The sequence below is a fragment of the Vulpes vulpes genome, chromosome 9 (genome assembly GCF_048418805.1).
Source record: "Vulpes vulpes isolate BD-2025 chromosome 9, VulVul3, whole genome shotgun sequence".
NCBI lineage: Eukaryota > Metazoa > Chordata > Mammalia > Carnivora > Canidae > Vulpes > Vulpes vulpes.
The window spans coordinates 73,458,037-73,479,332 of record NC_132788.1 but is presented as its reverse complement, the minus strand read 5'-3'; the positions used below and the strand labels follow the sequence as shown (position 1 = coordinate 73,479,332).

At 39.8% G+C, this 21,296-nt stretch overlaps 1 protein-coding gene across 7 annotated transcripts in view; it reads right to left on the bottom strand.

Moving 5' to 3' along the window:
- Positions 1-3,377: 3,377 nt before the first annotated feature.
- Positions 3,378-21,296, bottom strand: part of EIF4E3 (eukaryotic translation initiation factor 4E family member 3) — a 69,132-nt gene continuing 51,213 nt past the window's right edge. For all 7 annotated transcript variants that reach the window (XM_072720435.1, XM_072720434.1, XM_072720436.1 and 4 more), the window contains 5 exons: positions 17,676-17,770; positions 15,976-16,036; positions 13,324-13,390; positions 9,751-9,906; positions 3,378-5,390 (listed from right to left, as the gene is read on the bottom strand). In XM_072720435.1, the coding sequence (XP_072576536.1) occupies positions 5,344-5,390; positions 9,751-9,906; positions 13,324-13,390; positions 15,976-16,036; positions 17,676-17,701 (357 nt within the window). In that variant the 5' untranslated portion in view covers positions 17,702-17,770 and the 3' untranslated portion in view covers positions 3,378-5,343. The remainder of the gene's footprint in view (positions 5,391-9,750; positions 9,907-13,323; positions 13,391-15,975; positions 16,037-17,675; positions 17,771-21,296) is intronic.

Here is a 21,296-nt window from a genome sequence, read left to right as displayed (position 1 = left end):
TCCTCTCACTTCAACATTAGGAGTTGAAATTGTCACAAAGAAATCTTGCATTTCATTAAATGAGCTGATTGCTTTTTAAAAGACAGCAACCCAAACAAACATTTAACACAGATTTCTTCAACTTCATGATTTCTGAAGGACACAAAAGCATAGAATATCCAAAAGGCTATTTCATTGGATATTCTAATTGGTACATTCAACACACACATATACAATGGGACTCTAAATTTTAGCAGCAATGATGGACAAAAAAATATTGACTTCACGATGACTTTTGATTATCATTCACATGGTTTAGGGAATACTTACTTGATTTTTTGGACACTTCTTTGTATTAAAGAATCCTTCCACTTTAGTAACAGCTTTGCTAAGCTACATCTAGGAGTGACAATTTTAGTGGAAATTCATTCCCAGGCTACTTTGATAGTCATTTGAACAGTTTTGCGTTATTTTACATGCAATTTTATAGCTCTATAACGTTCATTTAATCTTGTTCAATGATGCTGAACCCCAGATGCCATAAGATATTATAGAAAAGTAGTTACTGCACATATGGAGTAACTACTTTTTCTGAACATTAATTTCTTTTCTCTTAACACAGTGAAATGGTATTTAGAAAAGAGAAAAGCCACCACTCTGTATTAAAGGTTTTATATCATGGACTTCCAGAGATGGGCTACTTATTACCACTGTGGTCCTGGCCATAAAGTTCTTATTTACGAGCATCATCTTCTCAAGTCTAAGTGATAATGGCTTTCTCCAGCCTTCCTAGGGTTGTTGGTATTGTAATTCCAATTAGGTCACCTGAGAGCTTGGGGAGTGGGAGGCTCGCCTCATTTGTCATTTGAGGGGGTGGGTAGATATGAACAGGGGTTTTCAAAGGGAGGTCTGAGGACCATCCACATTAGAATCACTGGGGCTCTTGCTAAAAAGGCAGATATCTAGGCCTCCCAGACCTGCTGAATCAGAATCTCTAGGGTTAGGGCTGAGAAATGTGCATACTGAGTAAGCATCCCATGATTCTTCTGCACACTAAGGGGTGAGAAGCACTGGTAGATGATCTCGAAGGTCCCTTCCACTCTAAAATTCAAAGATTCGGTGAGTTTTCTTTTAAAAACAGAGTAGTGTCAGCAAGATGAGAGTATCTCTACAACACAAGATGGTGACTTTTAGCCTGAATGTACTAACCTAAGAAGTACTCACAGATTTGGATGTATACGTAAAAATAGGAAACAGAAACAGAACAGCATAATCAGATGTGTAAAGTACTTATTTGAGCTTTCTTCCTTGTGAGAGTATGAGTGGGAGAACCCACTCTAATTGCCACGCAAAAGCATAGGTTCAAAGGGCTCTTCACCGCCACCTCCATTCCCATCTTTTCCCTCTCCACCTTCTGACCCCTCTCAGTTGTCGAGGCAATTACCCAGGCTCTTACAATCCCGAGCCACCAAACTCTTAAGTAATTTTTAATTGGTCTGCATATATTCTTTTAAGAAATAAACTACCTACAGGCAGTCCTCTACTTTCATTTGTAATGAGTGAAATCTTACAGAAACATACAGTCTAGGAAAGGTGAACAGCAGACTTACATTTTTAAAGGGGAGTTCCATATTTAGAAAGCCCTTAAAAAACCCAAAACCAAACCCTAATTTTACTTCTCCCTTTGGGCATAATATTTGATGAAATATTTCTGGTATTTCCTATATGTTAGTTTATTTCGTTCTTTCTCTTCATAACTGCACAGAGGCTCACTGAGAGCCTAAGATTTGAGATTTTTAAAGCACATCCAGAGACTTCTATCTTTCACACGTTTTTATTAGGTATAGGAGAGCTAAACTTCTATTGGTAGTATCTAACCAAATTTTTTATAAAACCAGAAGAGCAAAATGCACTCGAATCTTAAAATAATTACACAAACATAGCTGGATAAATTATGCTGCTGAGCCAGAACTGTTGGCTGGAAGGCAGCGCCACCATGTGATCGCTCCAAATGTTGTCACTTTTGTTTAAGTACAAAAGACAGGACCTTCTATGAGCTGGGCTTCTCACAGCAAAGACCCCCCTCCTGTTCCAATAAGGTTATTTTCAAACCCCAAACTGTAGCATCGCTTTAGTCACTGAGAGTCACAGGGAGAAAATGAGAGGATATCTGATTATATATTGATACCTGGCATTATCAATGGCCAGACTGGATCAGGTATGTAGTACTTGATCTGGGTGAGCTATTTGGGGGTTAGGTTGACAGACTTTTGAGTGTTCTCCGTTCAAGGAACCCAGACTGGCTATGTAGCCTGCAGGCTTTAATGCCCAGCTCTGTCACTTGCTACCCCATGTCCTTTCACAAGGGATGGGTTTGGTCAAGGCTCTGCAGTAGTCTGCATACTGTGTCTACTACTCAATGATACCCAAAGTTTCATTCATCTATTGAGGTCCTAGAACTGTGTGTATGGTATAGACATGAGCTGAAGTCAAGAAGAAAGTTGAGAATGACTCAAAGTATTTAAAGTTTACTAGAGTTGTGTTTTTCCTTTTGTGTGTGTGTGTGTGAGTGTGTGTGTGTGTGTGGTTTTGTTTTGTTTTGCTGTCAATTTTACCATGAATTTAAGAGCCACATTATATTAAATAGACAAGTTCACTGTAAACTATCCCCTCATTTCAGAAATGTGGGAAAGTCTAGAAGGGAATCTTTAAGTGGAGTAAGTCAACACTTCAGGAACTGCTTACAGGAGAAAAGTTACTTTAAGTGGGTATTATCCATCCTAATAGGTGAAGCCTCCCCAATGGAAGCAAGTGCCTGTGATCTAGTGTGGGACAATGGGAGGAGAAAATGCATACTGGTTTCCATCACAGACCCTGGCTGTGCATCCAGACCTAAGAAACAACAGAAGTAAGAAAGTCAGCACTGTGACTTCCATATGGCTCTCCGTAGAGAGGATAGGCTGCATGCCCCTGCAAGGACTGGACTGAAAAATCAGGATCCTACTGCAAGTTGCCACCTTCCCCAGCATGGGTACACGGCCCTAAACAAAAGTCACATGCCCCACAAGATATTTCCTTGTATCTTAAAAGAGTATTAGCTTCTTTAATCCAAGAAGGTAATGAGAGGTTTTTAGACTGATTAAATCAGCTTAGTTCATACAAAGTCTATTAGGAACTAAATATTCAATTAAAACAATTTCCAAAGCAAAATCTGACAAAATCCACTCTTAAAGTAATTTAGATAATAGGTTCTTAACATTTGGCAAATTAAGTCCTTCTCACAGTTGGTATTTTCCGCAGGGTCAGAAATTGGTGCAGAAGTTCTCTGGGGTAAAAACCTACTTTGTGCGTAAAGCCGTGTGCCATGATCACAAACAACAGAAACTCAAAAACGTTAATATGAGCCTAGCATTCCTATTTATTTTTTTTCTTCAAAGGCTACATACATGCAGAAGCTGAACATGTCATCACAATGCTTTAAATAAAGTTCAAAAAAATAAAATACTTCAAAATCCATTTACTTATGGAAATATATATGACAATTAAAACAAAGATAGGTCAATTATTCTTTTTTTCTAATCTATCAGAAAAATACTTATATTATAAAAAAAGAATTTAAATTCATGTTCAGAATAATTTTTTAAAAATCCTTGATGAATAATTTAAAAATAAGTTGGATGTTAGTACAATGTTTAGAGAAGCAAGTTCCAGGCTTTTGAAAAAGGGTCTCATACCTTTATAACCTCATTCTGAAATCACTGAAGAAACACATTTAGAAATGAAGGAGTTTTTTTAAAACTACAATCCTTGAGATTATGGTTGATGTGGTTAGTAATGCAAGTGAAGGGCACAACTTTCATAAAGAGATTGTTGAAAGTCTTTTTAGGATGTTCAAATGGAAAATTTTATTTACAAATGCAGGTTGGAGGCTTGAAGTGACCCCATTTCTCTCTGCTGGTCAATACTGCAAGAGGGATTAAAAACCCTGGGTACAACGAAGTTCTGAGCACTGGGCCCTTTTGTGAAATATATAAGCGTGCACTAGCTCCCTGGTTTCAGAAAAAAGCCAGCAGGAGGAAGTGTCTTCAAGGTGCCCTGCCTTTTTCAGGTAAAAGCAGTAGGAGGCTTGGCAGAGTCAAGAGAGGGAAATGAAGACATTTTGAAAAAGTCTCAGTGTTTTAGAGGGTGGCCATTTCCTTCTACTAAAACCAGTATTTCTTTGGTAACATAATGCAACATATATTAACAATTCCAAAAAATTAGCATCACAGAATGCACTCAAAAGTTCCACTTTGTCAATGTTCACATTCATCCTGGAAATGAGGTTTACCTTGATGCTCCTAAATGAAAAAGGCAGGGGAGAGCTGCCCAGGCAGGAGGGCTATTGATTATTGGAAATGACATACTGTGTGAACAGGAAAAAGGGAAAATCTAACAAAGTGTGTTCGAGAGGATGTGGAAAGCCCTCAGTGGGCACACAACCCCAAAATTCAGAAGCAGCTTTAATTCAAACAATTAAAATATCACTCCCTCTTCCAATCAGAAATACAAGGTTTCCTACCAGGAAAAATCCTTTGCTACCACTCTACGCCTATCCTTTGAAAAGGCCAAGTTGAAATTCTGGTTAGAAATACTTCCATAGAGGTTGTGAAGACCTAGAGTTTGATTTATATCCTGATGTTCAACCGTGATTATAGTTTTCATGTTAGGCAACCCAACTATTATTTTCCTTTTATCGCTAAAAAAAAAAAAAAAAAGTTTAAAAAAGGAAAAATAAAAGATGTGTGTGCTGTCAGTGCAAAATCAGAATAAGTATGGTTTTTCTTTTCCCTGGGACAGAAAAAAACAATGCCCAGTGCACAGTGTGTAGGAATGTGTCACAACAAATAATCAAGACAGGTTTCACCAAGCTAGTATTCCTGCAAGTACACTGTGGTTTTCAAAAGCAGTATTGTCACGATTAGGCATATTCTCATTAACTAGGTACAGCAGAGCTACTTAAAGGGAAACCGATTTCTTGTGCCTCAATGAAAGGGGAGTGTAGAAAACAATAATTAGACTGAATAAGGAAATTTAAAAGGACAAAAAAAAAAAAAAAAACCCAGAGTGGAAAGAACAGAGAATTTAGAAAGCCAAAAAAAAAAAAAAAAAAAGCAAGTAATGTGACGGTAGAAACCCACACAGCCCCCCACCCCCACCCCACCTGCCACTTTGAGCCCTAATTGCCCCATCTGCAAGGACAGAAACCCACTCTAAATGGACCAGCATCGGGCTTCGGCAAGTCTTCTCTTCACTCTCCCTCCTGTTAAGACCGTTTCCAAAACCAATCAGCAAAGGACAAAGAATTCTTTACAGAGTGTGCAATTAGTGTTTTCCACGTCCACCTTCAAAAGCATGATGCTCTTCATGGGCTAAAGGACAGAAAAAAACAAAAAAGAAAAAAAGGAAAGAAAACTTTAAGCAAAGGATGGGGCAACCCTTCTCTAAGGCATCTCATTCAGTTTTCCCAAAGGCTGGCAAGAACGCAAATACCTTTTTTTGTGCCAGTAACTGTTAGCTAAGGCGTGCATTTCCTGAGAAACGTAATCATGAAAATTAAAACAAGGAATAAACAAGCAATGGGCATGCTGCCTGTTTCTTCTTGCTGTGCCGAGAGGATGAGTAATCCCCACAGGCTGATGAAGGGAATATGTGGGGCCTTCAGTGCTACAGGGTGGGGGATGCACCCCATAGGATGCATGGGGCAGGGGAACCCAATGTTACCCACGCCGGGGCCATGCACAGACCTATCTTAAAAAATAAAATAAAACAAAAATAAAGCAAAGCAAAGAACACAACAGGGTAAGCAATCGTATTACGCCCCCTCCCCCCACCTCTGAGAACCCTCTCTGTGGGAAGTGAAATTTCCTAAAACCGATGGGTTTTTTATTTTTTCCAATGGTTTTGATTTTTTTTTTTCCAGTCCTGTTGTCTGGCTTGCAAATCACTAATACAGTTAGGAATGCTAGAATAAAAAAAAAATATGCTATCAAAAATATTGTTCAAAGACTTAAAATTTTATAAAGTAGAAGTGAGAAATGAGACATTCATAAAATATATAACATTTTCTCCAAGGCAAAAAAGGCCAAGTGTCAAAGTCCTCTTTTCCTAGAATCTGGCTAAGCATCATCATGAAGGCAGGGCAGATACTCTTCTTTTGAGGGGAAAGGTCCCTGAGGCTTGGGTCTGATAAAGCCAAAGGCAACTCAGAATTCTCTGTGCTTTGTCTCCCTACACCCTCCCCCTATGGGCAGTGAATGGCATGTCCTGGGAAGGCACCGATGGGCTGGCCCATTTCATCTGTCAAGCCCCTCCTATTTCTCTGCTTTTAATATAGATTGGATTCTTCAGACTAGTGTCTGAAGGGGTGAAAGGGTGGGCAAGGGACCATCTCCCCCCAGGATCATCCTGGATGTTTACCCCAACCTGTTCTTCAGTTGGATGAAACCTGGGCAAAGTGTACCCTACAGCTCCCAGGGTTACCCTGGGCTGGCTAAATTCCTAAGGATAGCCTACAACCAAAAATGATTTAACAGAATGCTTTTTGCATGTAGAACTTCACAAATATTTAACCTTTTATGTTTTTTTTTTTCTTTTTAAAGCAGACTTTTAGGGCCAGGACCGAAGCAAACATGGGCTGTTCTGCTGTAAAATATACAGTGTTGCAGAGTCAAAGGAGAAGCCCCAGACCTCTCAGTGATGCTGGGCTCCAAGGGATAAATCAAGAGATATGGACTGTCCAGAGATTTTTTATTACTCTAAATGTGAGGGACAGTCTGGGGTGGTCATGGCTGAGATACTGAAGTCCTGCGACTGTGACAGGCTGTGGAGACAGAATAGAATGTTCAGAAATAGGGGAGGCCTGCGAGACATACGTTCTTTCAGCCTTAGGTGAGCCTTGGCTAAAAAAGAATATAGAATTCTTGAAACCAGGAGTCAAGAGAACTTGCTCTGGAAAGGGGCAGAGAATAAATAATTTATACTTTGCAGGCCACAGGTTCTCTGTCCTAATGATGAACTCTGCCACTGTTAGCACTAAAGCAGCCATACGCGAAATGTGCACAAATGGGCACTGCTAGGTGCCAATACGCTTTATCTATATATGGACACTGAAATTTGAATTTCATACAGTTTTCATGTGTTACGAAATGTCGTTCTTCCCTTGATTTTTTCCAACCATTTAAAAATGTGAAAAACCATTCTTAGCTGCAGCCCCTACCAAAGAAGACAAGGAGGGGGCAGGTCTGGCATAAGGTTCATACTTTGCCAACCTCTGCTCTAAGTATTCTCACATCAGAAAAGATGTCATTCAGCTGCTCTGAAGAACGGAACAGAATCGGCATGGGGGAAGCATAGGGCTGGGGTGGGGGGAAGCGTCTTTGTACACTGTGAGTATCTCAAATAATTCATCTGTATCCAAATCATGTATAACCAAACAAGAGCCCACTCCTCACCTCCCCTGCTGGAGGCCTTGACCAAATGCGCTTGGGCTCCTTCTACATGGAAAACCTGCCATGTCACCTGGCTTCTGTACCCTTGTGAATACTTACACCAGGATCCTTTTAACAAGACAGAATAAAAGCATGGAGTTGGCCATTGCTAACTTAGCTCACCCTACGACTGTTCTTCATCATGCTGTGAATAAGAATTCTGCCCAAACCTCATTTTTCCAAATCAATTCTGCAGCACGTGGTATACAATAATCCTACTGAGTAAAGGACTGCCTGCTTTATATAAAATAAAGAGAATTGCTTGTTTTTTCCAATTCAAATTTTTATTTGAATAATCTCTGAGTCTTTAAATGTTAATTTATGCCATTAAAATATGGATTTCTACGGAGACCCTAGCCAGTTCTGCATTACTCACAAACTTCACAATGGCATCTATCTTTAGGGCATCTATTCAGCTTGATTCAACTGGCCAGGTTGCAACTTCTCCCCCTTATTTGGCTTGCCTTTCCCCTCCCTCCAAGCCATCACAACTAAGCAGTGACTCATCCTTGTTCCGTCTTACCTGATTATTACCACTGCCCTAACAACTAGCCTAACTACTCTGTGGCTTAATTTTCTAGTGAAATACTCCTATCATCTTGGACCTGCTGCTAACCGTGTTACTTAGAAATTTAATCAGAGAATTTTGAAGTAGAAGGAACCTTGGAGATCATTTAAGACCAACCTCCTCAATATTTTGACCAGAAAGTAAAAGGATGAGAAGGTGTGACTTTCTTGAGGTCACACAGTTGAAGGGGAACAAAAATTCAGAGTGCCTGACTTGATGACTCCAAATTGCTTCTCTCTCCTTTTGAGTCAAATGTGGTTCAAAGGTGGTAACGAATGTTGTAGCCCCATTCATAAATGGCCATGAAATACATTTTCTTCCAGAAAGTTAGTCTTGTGAAGTAGAAAAACAAGAAAAGACCCTTGGTGACCTTTTAATTAATATCTAGGCTGAAAATACAATTAATGTTCCCCAACTGAAAGTTACATCTACAAATGTGCAATTTCCACACTGTACAGCTAAGAATCAACTTCTGCAGGGCCATCTTCCTGTCTCTTTTATTTAAACTTTCACTGAAAATTCAGAAGCTAAGCACCTGCTGAATATCTGCAGCAACATACCAGTCTTGTTGCTTAAAATCTAAATCATTTAGCCTGTGATTTTATGATTCCTTTGAGGGAGGCCTTTGTTTTAATAACCTCTATCATACCAAGACGATCCCAAAAGAACGTTTGCTTTTTTTTTTTTCTCTTTTTGGCAAGGGTCTGGGAAAAGTTAAACGATAATGGAGTGTATTTCAGTAAGACTAAGATGCGCTCCCCAGCCCACATTGGAAGAACCCTAGAATCAATAATGCATCATAGTTTAATTGGGAGCCTTTTATTTTTCTTTCTTAGTAATAGTAAAATAATACTTATCATCAAAGGCATCTTAGAATCAATGAAATACCACACAGTTAACAAAAATTGGGTTATTGACTCTTGGAACAGTTTGGGAAATAGGAATTTATCAGATGTATGTGTAGTGCTGTCAATACTTTCCTCGAACCCACTGTTAAAAGTGTAACCTGCAGTTTGATCTACCAAACATTGGTTTAATAGCACTAAGCTGTTTTCATTATGAAAAAAGATGACTTTTTCAAAAGAGCACACAAAAGCAATGAACATGAATCATGATGGAAACAATGGGTCCACACAGCTATTCATACTGTTAACATTTCACCACCGTGCGTGAATTCTCTTTCGTTCTGTGTCACGGTCCCCCGTAATGAGGAAGTATTAGCATTTCAGTAGGACATTCAATCACCCCTGCGCTCAGAACAAGTTCCTCCACAAATACAGATGTTATACATTATAAATTCCTGTTTATGAAGGGATGATTGAATGTCTTACCTGCCAGCTCATACAATAACATTTTTGTTATTGTTGCTTCAAATAGAAGGTAGTTTTTTTCCTGAGCATGACAAATTTAAGATCAGTTTTAAAAATCTGAAATAACAAATAAAATACGCGTCACCTTTTCTGATCCATGTGTTCAGGTGACAGTAAAATCTCATTTTAATTTCTTGAGACTTGAACTTTCGTCTTTTGAAACACTTATGCGTATTTTAGGAGTTATTTTCTGGATTACGGAATTTGGAGTGATTCTACCTTTACCTCACGTGCAACATCGACTCCGTCTTTAAGAGTACTGATAGAATAAGCTAAAAATTAATAACTGAAAATAAAGACTTACGTTTATAAAATACGGCTTTAAAAGATATGTGGGGCAGAAGTTCATAGATCTTTTCTAGCACAGTGGCTTCACCCACTAAAGAGGCATTTACATTCCAGACTTGGACGACATCCTCCCGGTCCCGAACACTGACGCTGACTCCTATTACTTCGTCATCTGGGGGGAAGGCAGAGAAGAAAGAAATGGGTGATAATTCCCGGTCTGTGTTGTTTTTTAAGCACTTCTCATCTTAGCTGTAAATTATGGATAAGATCATAAAAAGAAGGTGGGACAAGAGAACACAAAATAAATACTGTTTTTCTAAGGGGAGCCGCTGGACAAAAGCAAGTTAGTGGACAAAAAAGCTGTAACAGGCACATTACGTTGATCCAGGGACTTAGATAAACATCATGTTCCAGCCAAACGAATTTTTCCAGATAAGTAATTTATCCTTTTTAACGTGTTACCAAAGCTTTTTTGACTTATTTCTTCTTAGCCTGTTTTGATGAGACTTTTTCTAAAATGGGTTGCATAATGCTCTGTCCTCTGAAAGCCAAGTGAACTCAAATGAACTTTTTCCTCGATGCTTGACTGTCTTTGTTAAGAACAGCAAGTATTTCTCCTGACTGCCTGCCAAGTGTTCAGAGATCGTGGGGTGGTTAGTGCTATTTGCCCCAATACTAACTGGACCCAGACTGTAGGTTCTCCAAGTTGCTCATGCTGGTTTTCTTTTTCTTTTTCTTTTTTTTTTTTTTTTTGTGGTTTGCTTGTCTGTCCTTTCAATTCTTATTGCTCTCCAGTGCTCCCTCTCTGGCCATTCCCTGCCAGGTTTTGGCATTTTGAACTTTGAGTTAAGGAACCGATACCCATCTGTCAGCACTGTATAGAAAATACAAGTAAATATCTTCTGAGTGTAGCTCTGCTCTTCTAGTGCTTCTGTGAATGGACATGAAAGCATTCACTGATATTGATTAATGTAGGTTTTTAATTTATTTTTAATTTATTTTTAAATTCTGGGTTGGGGCCTCCTTTGTAGATATTGGGAGAATGGTGGCTGGATAGAAAGGGTTTTACACCCGTTCATATGCTTCCTTGCGCCTACTTTGTGTACATTATTTTGCAGCAAAATGACAGGAGTAAAGAGTTTTTACTCCTGGTTTATGTGCTCATGCCCTATTAATGATACAGGGTCGACCCTCTGTACTTGCATGCTCAGCATCTATAAGTAAAATGCAGAAGATGAGCATTATCAAAATTCGGAACTTTTGCTGTAGTTAATATGCTTTGTGTAATTTGCCTAATTTGCTCTCAATCTGTGCATCTAAATATTTATACCATCAATTTTTCCAGTTGTCTGCCTGGGGGTTAAAACATCCTAGTATTCTGATATAATTTAAAGGAGGGCCCATCCAGTTTACCAAAGGCATTCATCTTCAGTAAAGTAATTCCTTTGTGTATTCCTTCCTTCCTTCCCTCCCTCCCTCTCTTCCTTCTTCTCTTTTAAAATGAATTTGATCCTGGCTAAATGTGTATGACTTGACGCTAATTGATGCCACTTATATAAATGTTTGAAAACAGGCAAAATCAGCCTATGGTATCAGAAGCAGGCCATTGGTGGCCACCTTTGCAGGGAGGGAGGGCAAGGAAGGATTTGGGGCAGTGGGTAATGTTCTGCTTGTTCCCTGATCTGGATGCAGTTACGGATCTGGATGTTTACTTTGTGAATATTTATCAAGTTATACACATTACAATTTGTGTACTTTTCTGTAGATATGTCACACTTAAAATCAAAATTTCTAAAAAAACAGCCATCCCTTAGCTACAAGAAACACTGTTGGGTTGAAAATTCCATTTTGGTTCAGGTTTCTTATTTTTGAATTTATCCCTTCAATGTATACTTGCTCGAGCTCACAATCAGAACTTCTATGTGAACAGAAAATCAGCAAGTGAAGCGGGAAGCCCTGCTCATGCCATTTTCATTAGCATTCTCAAGAATGGCCATGAAGACACTAGATCAGCCTTTTAGGGAAACAGTCTTTGGGGATAGCCCATTTCTACGCTATTGGCCAGAGGGTGCTGTAATGGATGGCTGCTGAATCTGCTGAGCCGTCAGGATTTCAGTTTGGCTTGGCTTTTGGTAACTAGGCGGCTCCTACTAGCAGAGCACTTTCAGAAACGGCGTGGTAAAAGGCTGCAACTCTTATGCAAAGGCAGATCCGTCAGCAAACATGTAATATTCTAAAGTAGAATTGACCAGCAAAACCCTAATTATTTTAGGGTACTGGCAGTATAAGAGCTAGGAGGAGCCACTGTTTAAAGATGGGGAAAGCAAGGCCCAGAGAGACTGGCTGACTTGCTCCAGGTGGCAGAGCTGGGGTAATGGAAGAGCTAATGCTTAACAGACAGTTAATGGTGCACTCATTTCCTAACTCAACCATGGAACAACAGGCCTTCTTTACTCAATCCTGCCTGTTTATTATTACTTAGACTATTTTCCCTGGTTCTGGAAACAGGAATAATTCGCACAGGAAACTTCCTCTCCCAGGGATTTATGTGTTTATAATTATACCTAGGACGTATTTTTGGCTCCATATTGTGAAGTTGCTAACTATTCCCTGTTAAAACAGAAGGAATGTGTACTTTGAAGACAATTTCATCTTAACCCAGGTTTTGTCTTAAGGGAATGAATGCTGGTGTAATAAGGAAGCAAAACAAAAGGAGAATTATTGAAACTGCTAGTAGGTGAATGTGAAGCTTGCCATGGCCCCGTCTGAGACATCTGAGGACTAATTAATCAGTACTAATTAGCTAAGAAAAAAATGTTTTAACTGAAAACTGAATAGGTAAAGTGTTATTCTAAATGTTACCTCAGGAACATTCTGAAGGCATTAGCCACAAAAAAAAAACAAAACGTTACACAAGCAATTCAGTTCGTCTCCTTTTTGGATGGTTTCATGATAAACACAAAGCAAAATTAAAATGGACTTACGGAGGCTCTGAGAAGTTCACTCAGTATTTGAAAATGCCTGAGGACCTTATATTTTAGCTTCAATTGTGGGGTCATAAGTCCTAATGTTGAGCACATCCCCATCTAGCCTTTGTGAGTCGCTGAGCAGGAGCCCAAGAGTAGGACAGGAGGGAGAAAAACTAGTGGGGGTTGGGGAGAAGTACAGAAAAAACTGTGCTTGCCTCACTCCCCACACTGCCAGACACCACAGAAAACTTACCCCTCTGGAGGAACTAGAATGAGAAACCTACCCCAAACTGTGTTAAGAACCAAATTTTCTTTTCTTTCTGCTTATTTCTTTTAGACAGATGTTTGAGGATACTATTAAGATGAGCTATGTGGGGAAAGATATATGCACATATACATATGTACATACATGTAATACACACACAAAAACATGCACATGTACACACACACATAACATGAAACGCCATGGTCACATGAAAAAACCCCTGTAACTTCACAGTTAACCAAGTAAACGACTTCAAAAGATGTCAAAAATCAAACACACAGAAACAAACTTCTCCAAGTGACAAGCACAAGCCAAGCACACACGAGTGGGTGACTGACGGCATGAGCTTCTTTACCTGCAGCGGCACAGTCTGTGAACTGTTCCCCGATTGTCGCTAACAACAACTCTTTCCAAACTGTGGACTGGCATGGGAAAAGAATAAAAAAACAACAAACAAAACCAAAAAATAAAATAAAATAAAGTAAAATAAAATAAAATAAAAAACAAAAACAAAAACAAAAAACCAATAACAACACATATATTTTTAGACAAGTATCTTCAGGAGCTGAACAAGTCACATTTTCCTCAGCTTCACATGCACTGTTCATGCCCATATTTGGCACCCGCAGACATCCCCAGGTCACAGGTGTCAACACTCACAATCGTGGCATATACTGTATCGTTTTACAAGTAACTTTCCACAGATAGATAGGAGGGATCCAAAGTCACAAACCGTGTCCATAAAGCTTTGTGTCCAAAGCCACAAAGTGAATCTCTAGGGAAACCTGTGATGAAGTTCAAAACAATGGGGAATGCTTTCAAGTGACTTATCATGTTCCAATTTCTTTAGCTTTCACTGATTGAAAATGTATCAATTGATTATAGTTGAATGCTATTAGTAAAATCATTCTCTCCAAAACCCTCCCTTCCTTCTGTTTTCCTGCAGTTTATGAGGTACTTAAAAGGTTACCAAAGTGGTGAGCACTTAGGGAAATTTCTGGTTTAGTGAATACTTAGAAATTTCCATCCACCGGAGACAGACTATTTATGTTAACAGGTAGAATTTGATGTGGGTATGCATGCCTCTCCCTAGAAGAATTGGTACACGTGCCCAAGTGAGAAACCTGGAGTCCCTTCTACCCAAGATCTACTAAGGCCATCCAGTTACCAGCCAGCATGCACCCAGGGGTAACTGGAGGCCTGAAAGTTCTTCCAGTTATTCCCCCTCGAAAAGTTCTTGATTCCATTCATATTCCTTGCCAGAGTTTTCAGGCCCTGAATTCTCCCAGAACTGAATTTGAATCCTGACAGGCTGTTTAGTCTGTGATGGGACAGGTTATCAACCCCTGGGAGCATCAGTTTCTGTAGGTGAGCAGGGAATAACAATGAGCTGACCTCCCAGGGTTGTTGTGACCATAAAATTAGTCAACAAATGCATTCAACGGGCTTAGCATTGTGACTGCAGCAAAAAAAACTAACATTTAAGATCCGTTCCATAAATAGCTGCATGTCTGCTCTATGCCAGGTGCTTGCTACATATTAACTATTAATAATAGTGTTTATTACTATGTTCTAATAAGCTGAAAGCAGCCTAGCTGAATTTTTAACCAAGATGACAGCAGTTAAACACCATGACCTTTCAGTCCTCAAGGAGGATTTTATTTTCCCTTTCCTAGATGCTCCCTTTGGCTCTGCTTGTCTCCCTTCTGGAAATCATCCTCTCCGTTTTCTACGTCCAACCTGCGGTGTCTTACACTGTTCATGATGAAGTTGAGGACGTTGCAAGGAAGTTAGGGGGGAGGGGAAGTGCCCTTCCCCATTGTGACATCAGACAGCTTTGGCCCACCAGACTCCCACTCCTCCACAAGTGACAGTGAATGAAGAGGACACTTGTACAGACATGGACATGTTATTATTTGTGACTGCATATGGCCAAGGAGAGAAAGGGCAAATGTGCCCGTCAGCTACTGCTCACCACATGCTGACATCACAATTGTCTCTACCAGAACTCAAAGTCTGGGGTGAGTCAATAAAGCACATGAAAAGGAAACCGTGCCCTCATTGAAATTAAAAACAACTTATGTTCTCTCCTTTCAAAGAGTGACAGGAGGATTTTCACAGGCCTTGCCTGGTTGTTGACTCCCTGACATTTTTTATGAAAGCCAAATAACAGGCAAATCCTGGAGCTATGCATCTTGATGATAGTCTGCATCATTAACAAATAAATCTGGTCACCTCTTTAAGAGGTTAGGGAAATGACTTACAGGGAAATGACTCAAACCTATGGGTCTCAGGAGACACTGCAATTCTTTGAGCTTATCCACATGAAAGAAACCATGAAAAGGTGACTCTGGTAGCTTCTGCCCTTTCATCCATTTTCAAAGAACTGTTTTGGTTTCCCAAAGCTTAAGAATGGGTTTGAATGTTCGCTTTTGTCGGTATGATAAATTTGAGCCTATTCTAGAAAATCTCGGTTTCTGAAGCTTGGCCACTAGAAACTAGTTGTCTCAACAGGCCGTCCTACCAACAAGGCTCTCATGAGACCCTCAGAGAGGCTGGGTACAGCCCCACATGAACCACAAAGAATGGTAAGATAGCCTCCTAAGCATCCCCTATCTCTGCACCAACTTCAGTGGAGGAAGGACAAGCTTTTGGTGGTCAGGAATCTGCTTCTCACCATGTATACCAACGTCCACATCTTAGTCATGGCTGGTGAGGAAATGACTGTCACAATCAGCCTTTCTGTCAAGTTTAGAAGCATGTAGCTCTTCAGAACTTTTAATAGTCCTACTACTACATACATAGTAGTATAAAGAAATGTGATACTACATTTTCAAGGTGACACTGTGGGGCAGAAAATCATGAAGGTCAGAACAGACTTTCTCATCCCCAGTCCTATTCTGAGACTACCAAGTGGATTGCCTAAAAAGTACAAGATGCTCACCATAGGCAGTCAACAACAATCCCAACCACAGCCAGTTCTAGAAGAGGATCAGAACAAACGTACCGTGCTGTCCTTGGGGACTTTCATCTTCCATACGCCGCCCTTGGCATTACTCTCCTCTTCCCTGGATTGGAGACCAAGGTTTAAAATTACACTCAAGGATTAAGTAATTCTACATGCATCTAGTTTAACAGCAGATGACATTAAAATCAACAAACAATGGAGCATTCTTAAAATAAACTCTCCCCCCCAGTCCTTTCACTGGAAAAGGAGGCAAATGAAAGAAAGAGAAAGGGGGTGAAGATGGGGAGGGAAGAAAGTGGGATTTGGTGGTGGTGGGTGGGCAATGGGATACTAGCCTCTCACCCTGAAGAAGTGGTGATGAGAGGTACCCTATGCTACCTGGGGATGAACAAATTAATGCAAGTGCTTTACATGCGTGAAGGACTTTCTGTTTTAGTACCACATTCATGACATTGCCTTGTCTGATTCTCATATCAACCTCGCACTGTATGCCTTATAGGAAACTTGGTCCCTGTGGTGGGCATCTGCTGTGTTTTCCTGTGTAGTATCTGCTTGCTTGTCTGGTAAAAGTACCCCAGTTTCCCTTTAAGGAGCTACTTGTCCCCTACTTTTCCATCAGACCCACTCCAATAGGGTTGATTCCACATCCCAGCCTCAAAGATGGGCTGACGATCCAGGTTTGCCTATGAAAATACTGCCCCTTTCTGTCCTTGTGATTGGCCAGGGATGTAAAGGACCCATGGTTGGCCAATGACAGCCAGCCCTGGCATCTTACTGGGTCTGGTGAAGGTTAACAGTGACAAACTTGGAGGGCGTAAGACTGGAACTCATGAAAGCCACTCTGCCACCACAAATGGGAGAGCCTGTCTAAAAAACTACAGCGACCCAGAGGAAAAAGCAAAGCAAACCTGATGGAGAGCATGAGATTCCTAATGAAATTTGAGTGCTCAGGAATGGCACAATTCAGCCCTACCAATGGACATCTCAGTTACTTAGAATGGCTGAGGGACACAATATAAGAATTTACTCTTTATTTATATATTTATATATATAAATTTACATATAAGAGATATATTCTTATATACATACAGATAAATGTATCTTAAATACACACACACACACACACACACACATAGGACATAAGAATAAATTCTTATATGTTATATCTTTATTTGGGACTCCAGTTAAACAAACTGGCTTATTATCTTCTACCCTCATCACTACACCAAGGTATTAAAGAAGGATCTAGACCCTGGGCCCTGACCTGTCTCCCACACTTTCTATGTGGTCCATGTGAGAGATGTCTCTGAAGTTCAATCATACAGTATAGACATGGATACTCCATCTGTTCCTCTCAACTCCCATGAGCCTAGAAGCTTTTTCAGTCCACTATCCAGGCCATTATCGTGCAAATGAGAAAACAAACCAAAATGAAGCAACACCCCATACGAAGAGCTGCATCATAACTTTGGCGTGCTAACAATGGCCTATTTTTGGTGAGACCACAATGGGGTGTTCAGTGGGGAACACTGAGAAACCTACTCATCATTGTGGATCCCAGGGTGAAGGGGAAAGTGGGCAGCGGCTTCGTTCATAATTAAGTAAGAGCTAAAATTACTTTCCATCATTACCGGGAGAAAATGACTTTGGCATTCCAATTTGGCATGAAGTAAATATTTTATGAGGTTCACAACCATTTCCCTCCCACCTTAACCTCAAATTACAAGTTATACACTTACCAAAGTGGTCGCCTCTCTCCTCTCATTAAATGATAACTACATCTCAAAGGCAGGCTAGTCACAGGAGGGATGTTATTGTACACACTCCAGAATATCTTCAAAAGAAAAACACCTTGTTTAATATACCCAGTATTGATTCGCTATGCCACTAGATTATAAAATTAACGCATTCAAGAAAACAAGAAAAAAAATCGGATTCTCATTAAGTCCTATCCATTCAAAATAGATTTCCTTTTCAGTAATACTTCTAGTTTTCTGTTACAAATTGTAACATAGCATTAAAGAACGTTCCTTGCTGATGTGGGGCCAAGTTCTATGCTTCACAGGAAGCAATAGTTATTAAGCAAACCTCCCTATGCCATGTATCTCCATGTAAAACTGGGCATGGACCTTGCTATTGACTTTTCTGGCAAGTGGATGGTATCTAACACAGACTCAAGTGCTGAATATATGTAGTGAACCATATTTCCTTTTAACACAGACTGTCTTCTTTCTAAGCCCAGAAGGAAACTGTTCTGCTTTGGATTAGGGGATGGCTCACAGAGGAGGAGGCAGAGAGGGATCACTTTATGTACTCTCTCCGTTCCCCTCCTAGAAGGAACAGGGAGTAGTTACTAAAACAAGTTGTCCAAAATATAGGACTGCATGTTTGTGTCCTCCCCAAATTTATATACTGACACCCTACCCTCCCATAGGATGGTATTAGGAGGTGTGGTCTTTAGGAGGTAATCAGGTCAGAAAGACAGAGCCCCTACGATGAGATTAGTGTCCTGACATGAAAAAGAAGAGAACCAGCCCTCTTTTTCTCTGTGATGTGAGGATACAAGAGAGCTATAAACTATAAACCGTCTTCCTGTCTATAAACCAGGAAGATGGCCTTTACCAGAACCCAACCATACAAGCACTCTGATCTTGAACTTATAGCCTCCAGAACTGTGAGAAATCAGTATCTACTGGTCAAGCTCCCCAGCCTATAATATTCTGTTATGGCAGCTGGAACTAACTCAGACACCGAGTAGCTGGTGGACAAAAACAGATTAAGAATTATAGTAATATAATATATAATATTATATTATATATAGTATATAATTCCTAATTATATACTATATATAATTTATTATATAATATATACAATATATAGTATATAATTAAGAATTATAGTAACCATAGTAAAGGTATAGGTACTAATAGTGCCAGGATTTGGTCTATGAACTTCTACATATGCATGTAATCTGCCCTACTGACAACCTCATGAGGGGGCGCAATTATTATTCTTGTTTTATACATAATGCAGGCACAGAGACTAATTTGTCTAAAAGTAAGCATTTGGTATGACCACAAGGATTAGGACAAGGATTGAGTTTACAAATAAAAAAGCCCCTCCCAGATTGTTTGGAATAGGCCATCATACCACTACATTATGAACTCTATGCATAGAGTTACTACACAAATAAGAAGTATCACTCTGTATAATAGGGTAAGTGAAGTCTGGGTGTCCTAGTAGATCTGAGGAAAACAGCACAAACAGCAGAACAACCAGAAAAATAAGTCCCAGGGCCTCTGTAGTGGAGCAGTGGAAGTAAATTTCATGTATGCTGAATGATAATTCTTGAGTTGTTCAAGCCTATCTGGTATAAAAATTAAAGCTGAATTAATTGCAAGGAAAGCAACAATGACATGTGAGATAAAACTGAAATCAGAAAACCACCTGACAGTAGACTGATCAAGAATACCTTGATCCCTGGGGCACCTACGTGGTTCAGTTGGTTAAGTATCTGACTTTGGGCCGGGTCATGATCCCAGGATCCTGGGATCGAGCCCTGCCTCAGGCTCCCTGTTGAACAGGGAGCTTCTGCCTCTCCTCCTTGCTCATTCTTTCACTACTTGTCTCTCTCTCTCTCTCTCTCTCTCTCAAATAAATTAAAATAAAAAAATACTTTGATCCCTTATACTAACATGGCACTATACAGGGAATAGCTGAAAATCAGTAGTAACAGCACATCCTCAAACAAGTATCTGTCCTTATAGAAGTATTTACCTAATAAATGGTTTACCATTAGTGCAAATGATAACATGACTCCAATATTTGCCTGTGGTGTGAGTGTGAACAGAGAGAGGTGGAATTTGAAGCCACACAGTTTGATTCCAAAATGTGATCTTAACCACTGTGCCATTTCCTTTGACTACTATGCTTTAGGCACATCTTTCTCCTCTTGGAAGCCATGGACCAGGTCAAGGAGTCACAGAATGACAAGAGAGAGCGGGAGATTCGCTTAACCACATCGAGTATGCTGGTTAGCTCTAGTCTGGGACTTCTCCAATGGTGTGGCAGTGATCTGTGTAGAATTTATGGATAAAATTATGCTAGAATTAAAATCCCTGCTTTAACTAAAAGGACTTTGGTGTTGTTACACTTCAAGCCTTGCAATGGAGCACCTCAACCAGAGTACCCACCCTCACCACTCCCTGCCAAAGTTCTTGGGCCCTGGTATTTCACCGAGTATCTGAAGCACTTCAAAAAGAGTGACACAGTGCTTCTCCTCATCCAAAAAGAAAACACTCTAAGGATCATGCTAAAGTTCATGGCTTTAACAGTTTCTCTTGAAAATAAACAGACAAATGATTTTTTTAGTTTTGGCAAATCTGATAGGAGGAGATTACAGCCCAAGAAGGTACAGCAATAGACTGACTTAAGGCAGTTATTAAGGCACATAGAACATAAAACAGGAGCAAAATATCTGGTGACATCACTGAAAAGAGCCCCATTGAAAAAGTATGCAGCACTAAATTGGTCTGTTTCCTTGTTGCAAGCCTCAACCAATATGTGGAATATTTGTTAAATTAGTTATCCATGGTAAAATGCGGCCCAGGAGCAAATGATCCTCCTTCTGACATAACATCAGAAGGTCTATATAGTAGCTTACTACTACATCACGTGCCTATGTCATTCACCTTGCCATGTAGGCTTTTCATGATCTCACATCATCATAGGAAATGTGGCTACAGTACCATAAGATATTCTGAGAGAGAGAGAGAGAAAGAGAGAGAGAGAGAGAGAGACTACATTCACATCACTTATTACAGTATATAGTTACAACTGTATTTTATTATTATTGTTAATTTCTTACTGTGCCCAATTTATAAATTAAACTTTATCATAGGTATGTATGTATGGGGAAAAAAATCCTACTATGTATGAACTTCAGTACTATGCAGTGTTTTAGGCATCCACTGGGAGTCTTAGAATGCACCCCTGTTGGATGAGGGGGGACGATTATATACATGATGGTCAAATAGCTTGAGGAAAGAATCCAGCATCACAGAGCTCCTGAGACTATCCCCCACTACTTTGTGGAAAGTAAAAGGGCTATTTCACTGGAAGCTTGAGAATTCACGATCATATTCTCTGAAACGCATTTTTATCTTTGTTGAAATACCTAAATTTTACTATAGATAGAAACTTGCAATAGATTTCAAAAGCCTAATGGCTTTGTAATTAATTCTTAGAATTCTTAGAATTAATTCAAAGTGGCCTGCAAATAGTAGGTTGAAGTAAAAGTTAGCACAGCATTTATAAATAATGGCAAAGTGCTTTTCTTAAAAGCCTAAATGATCCCCCCC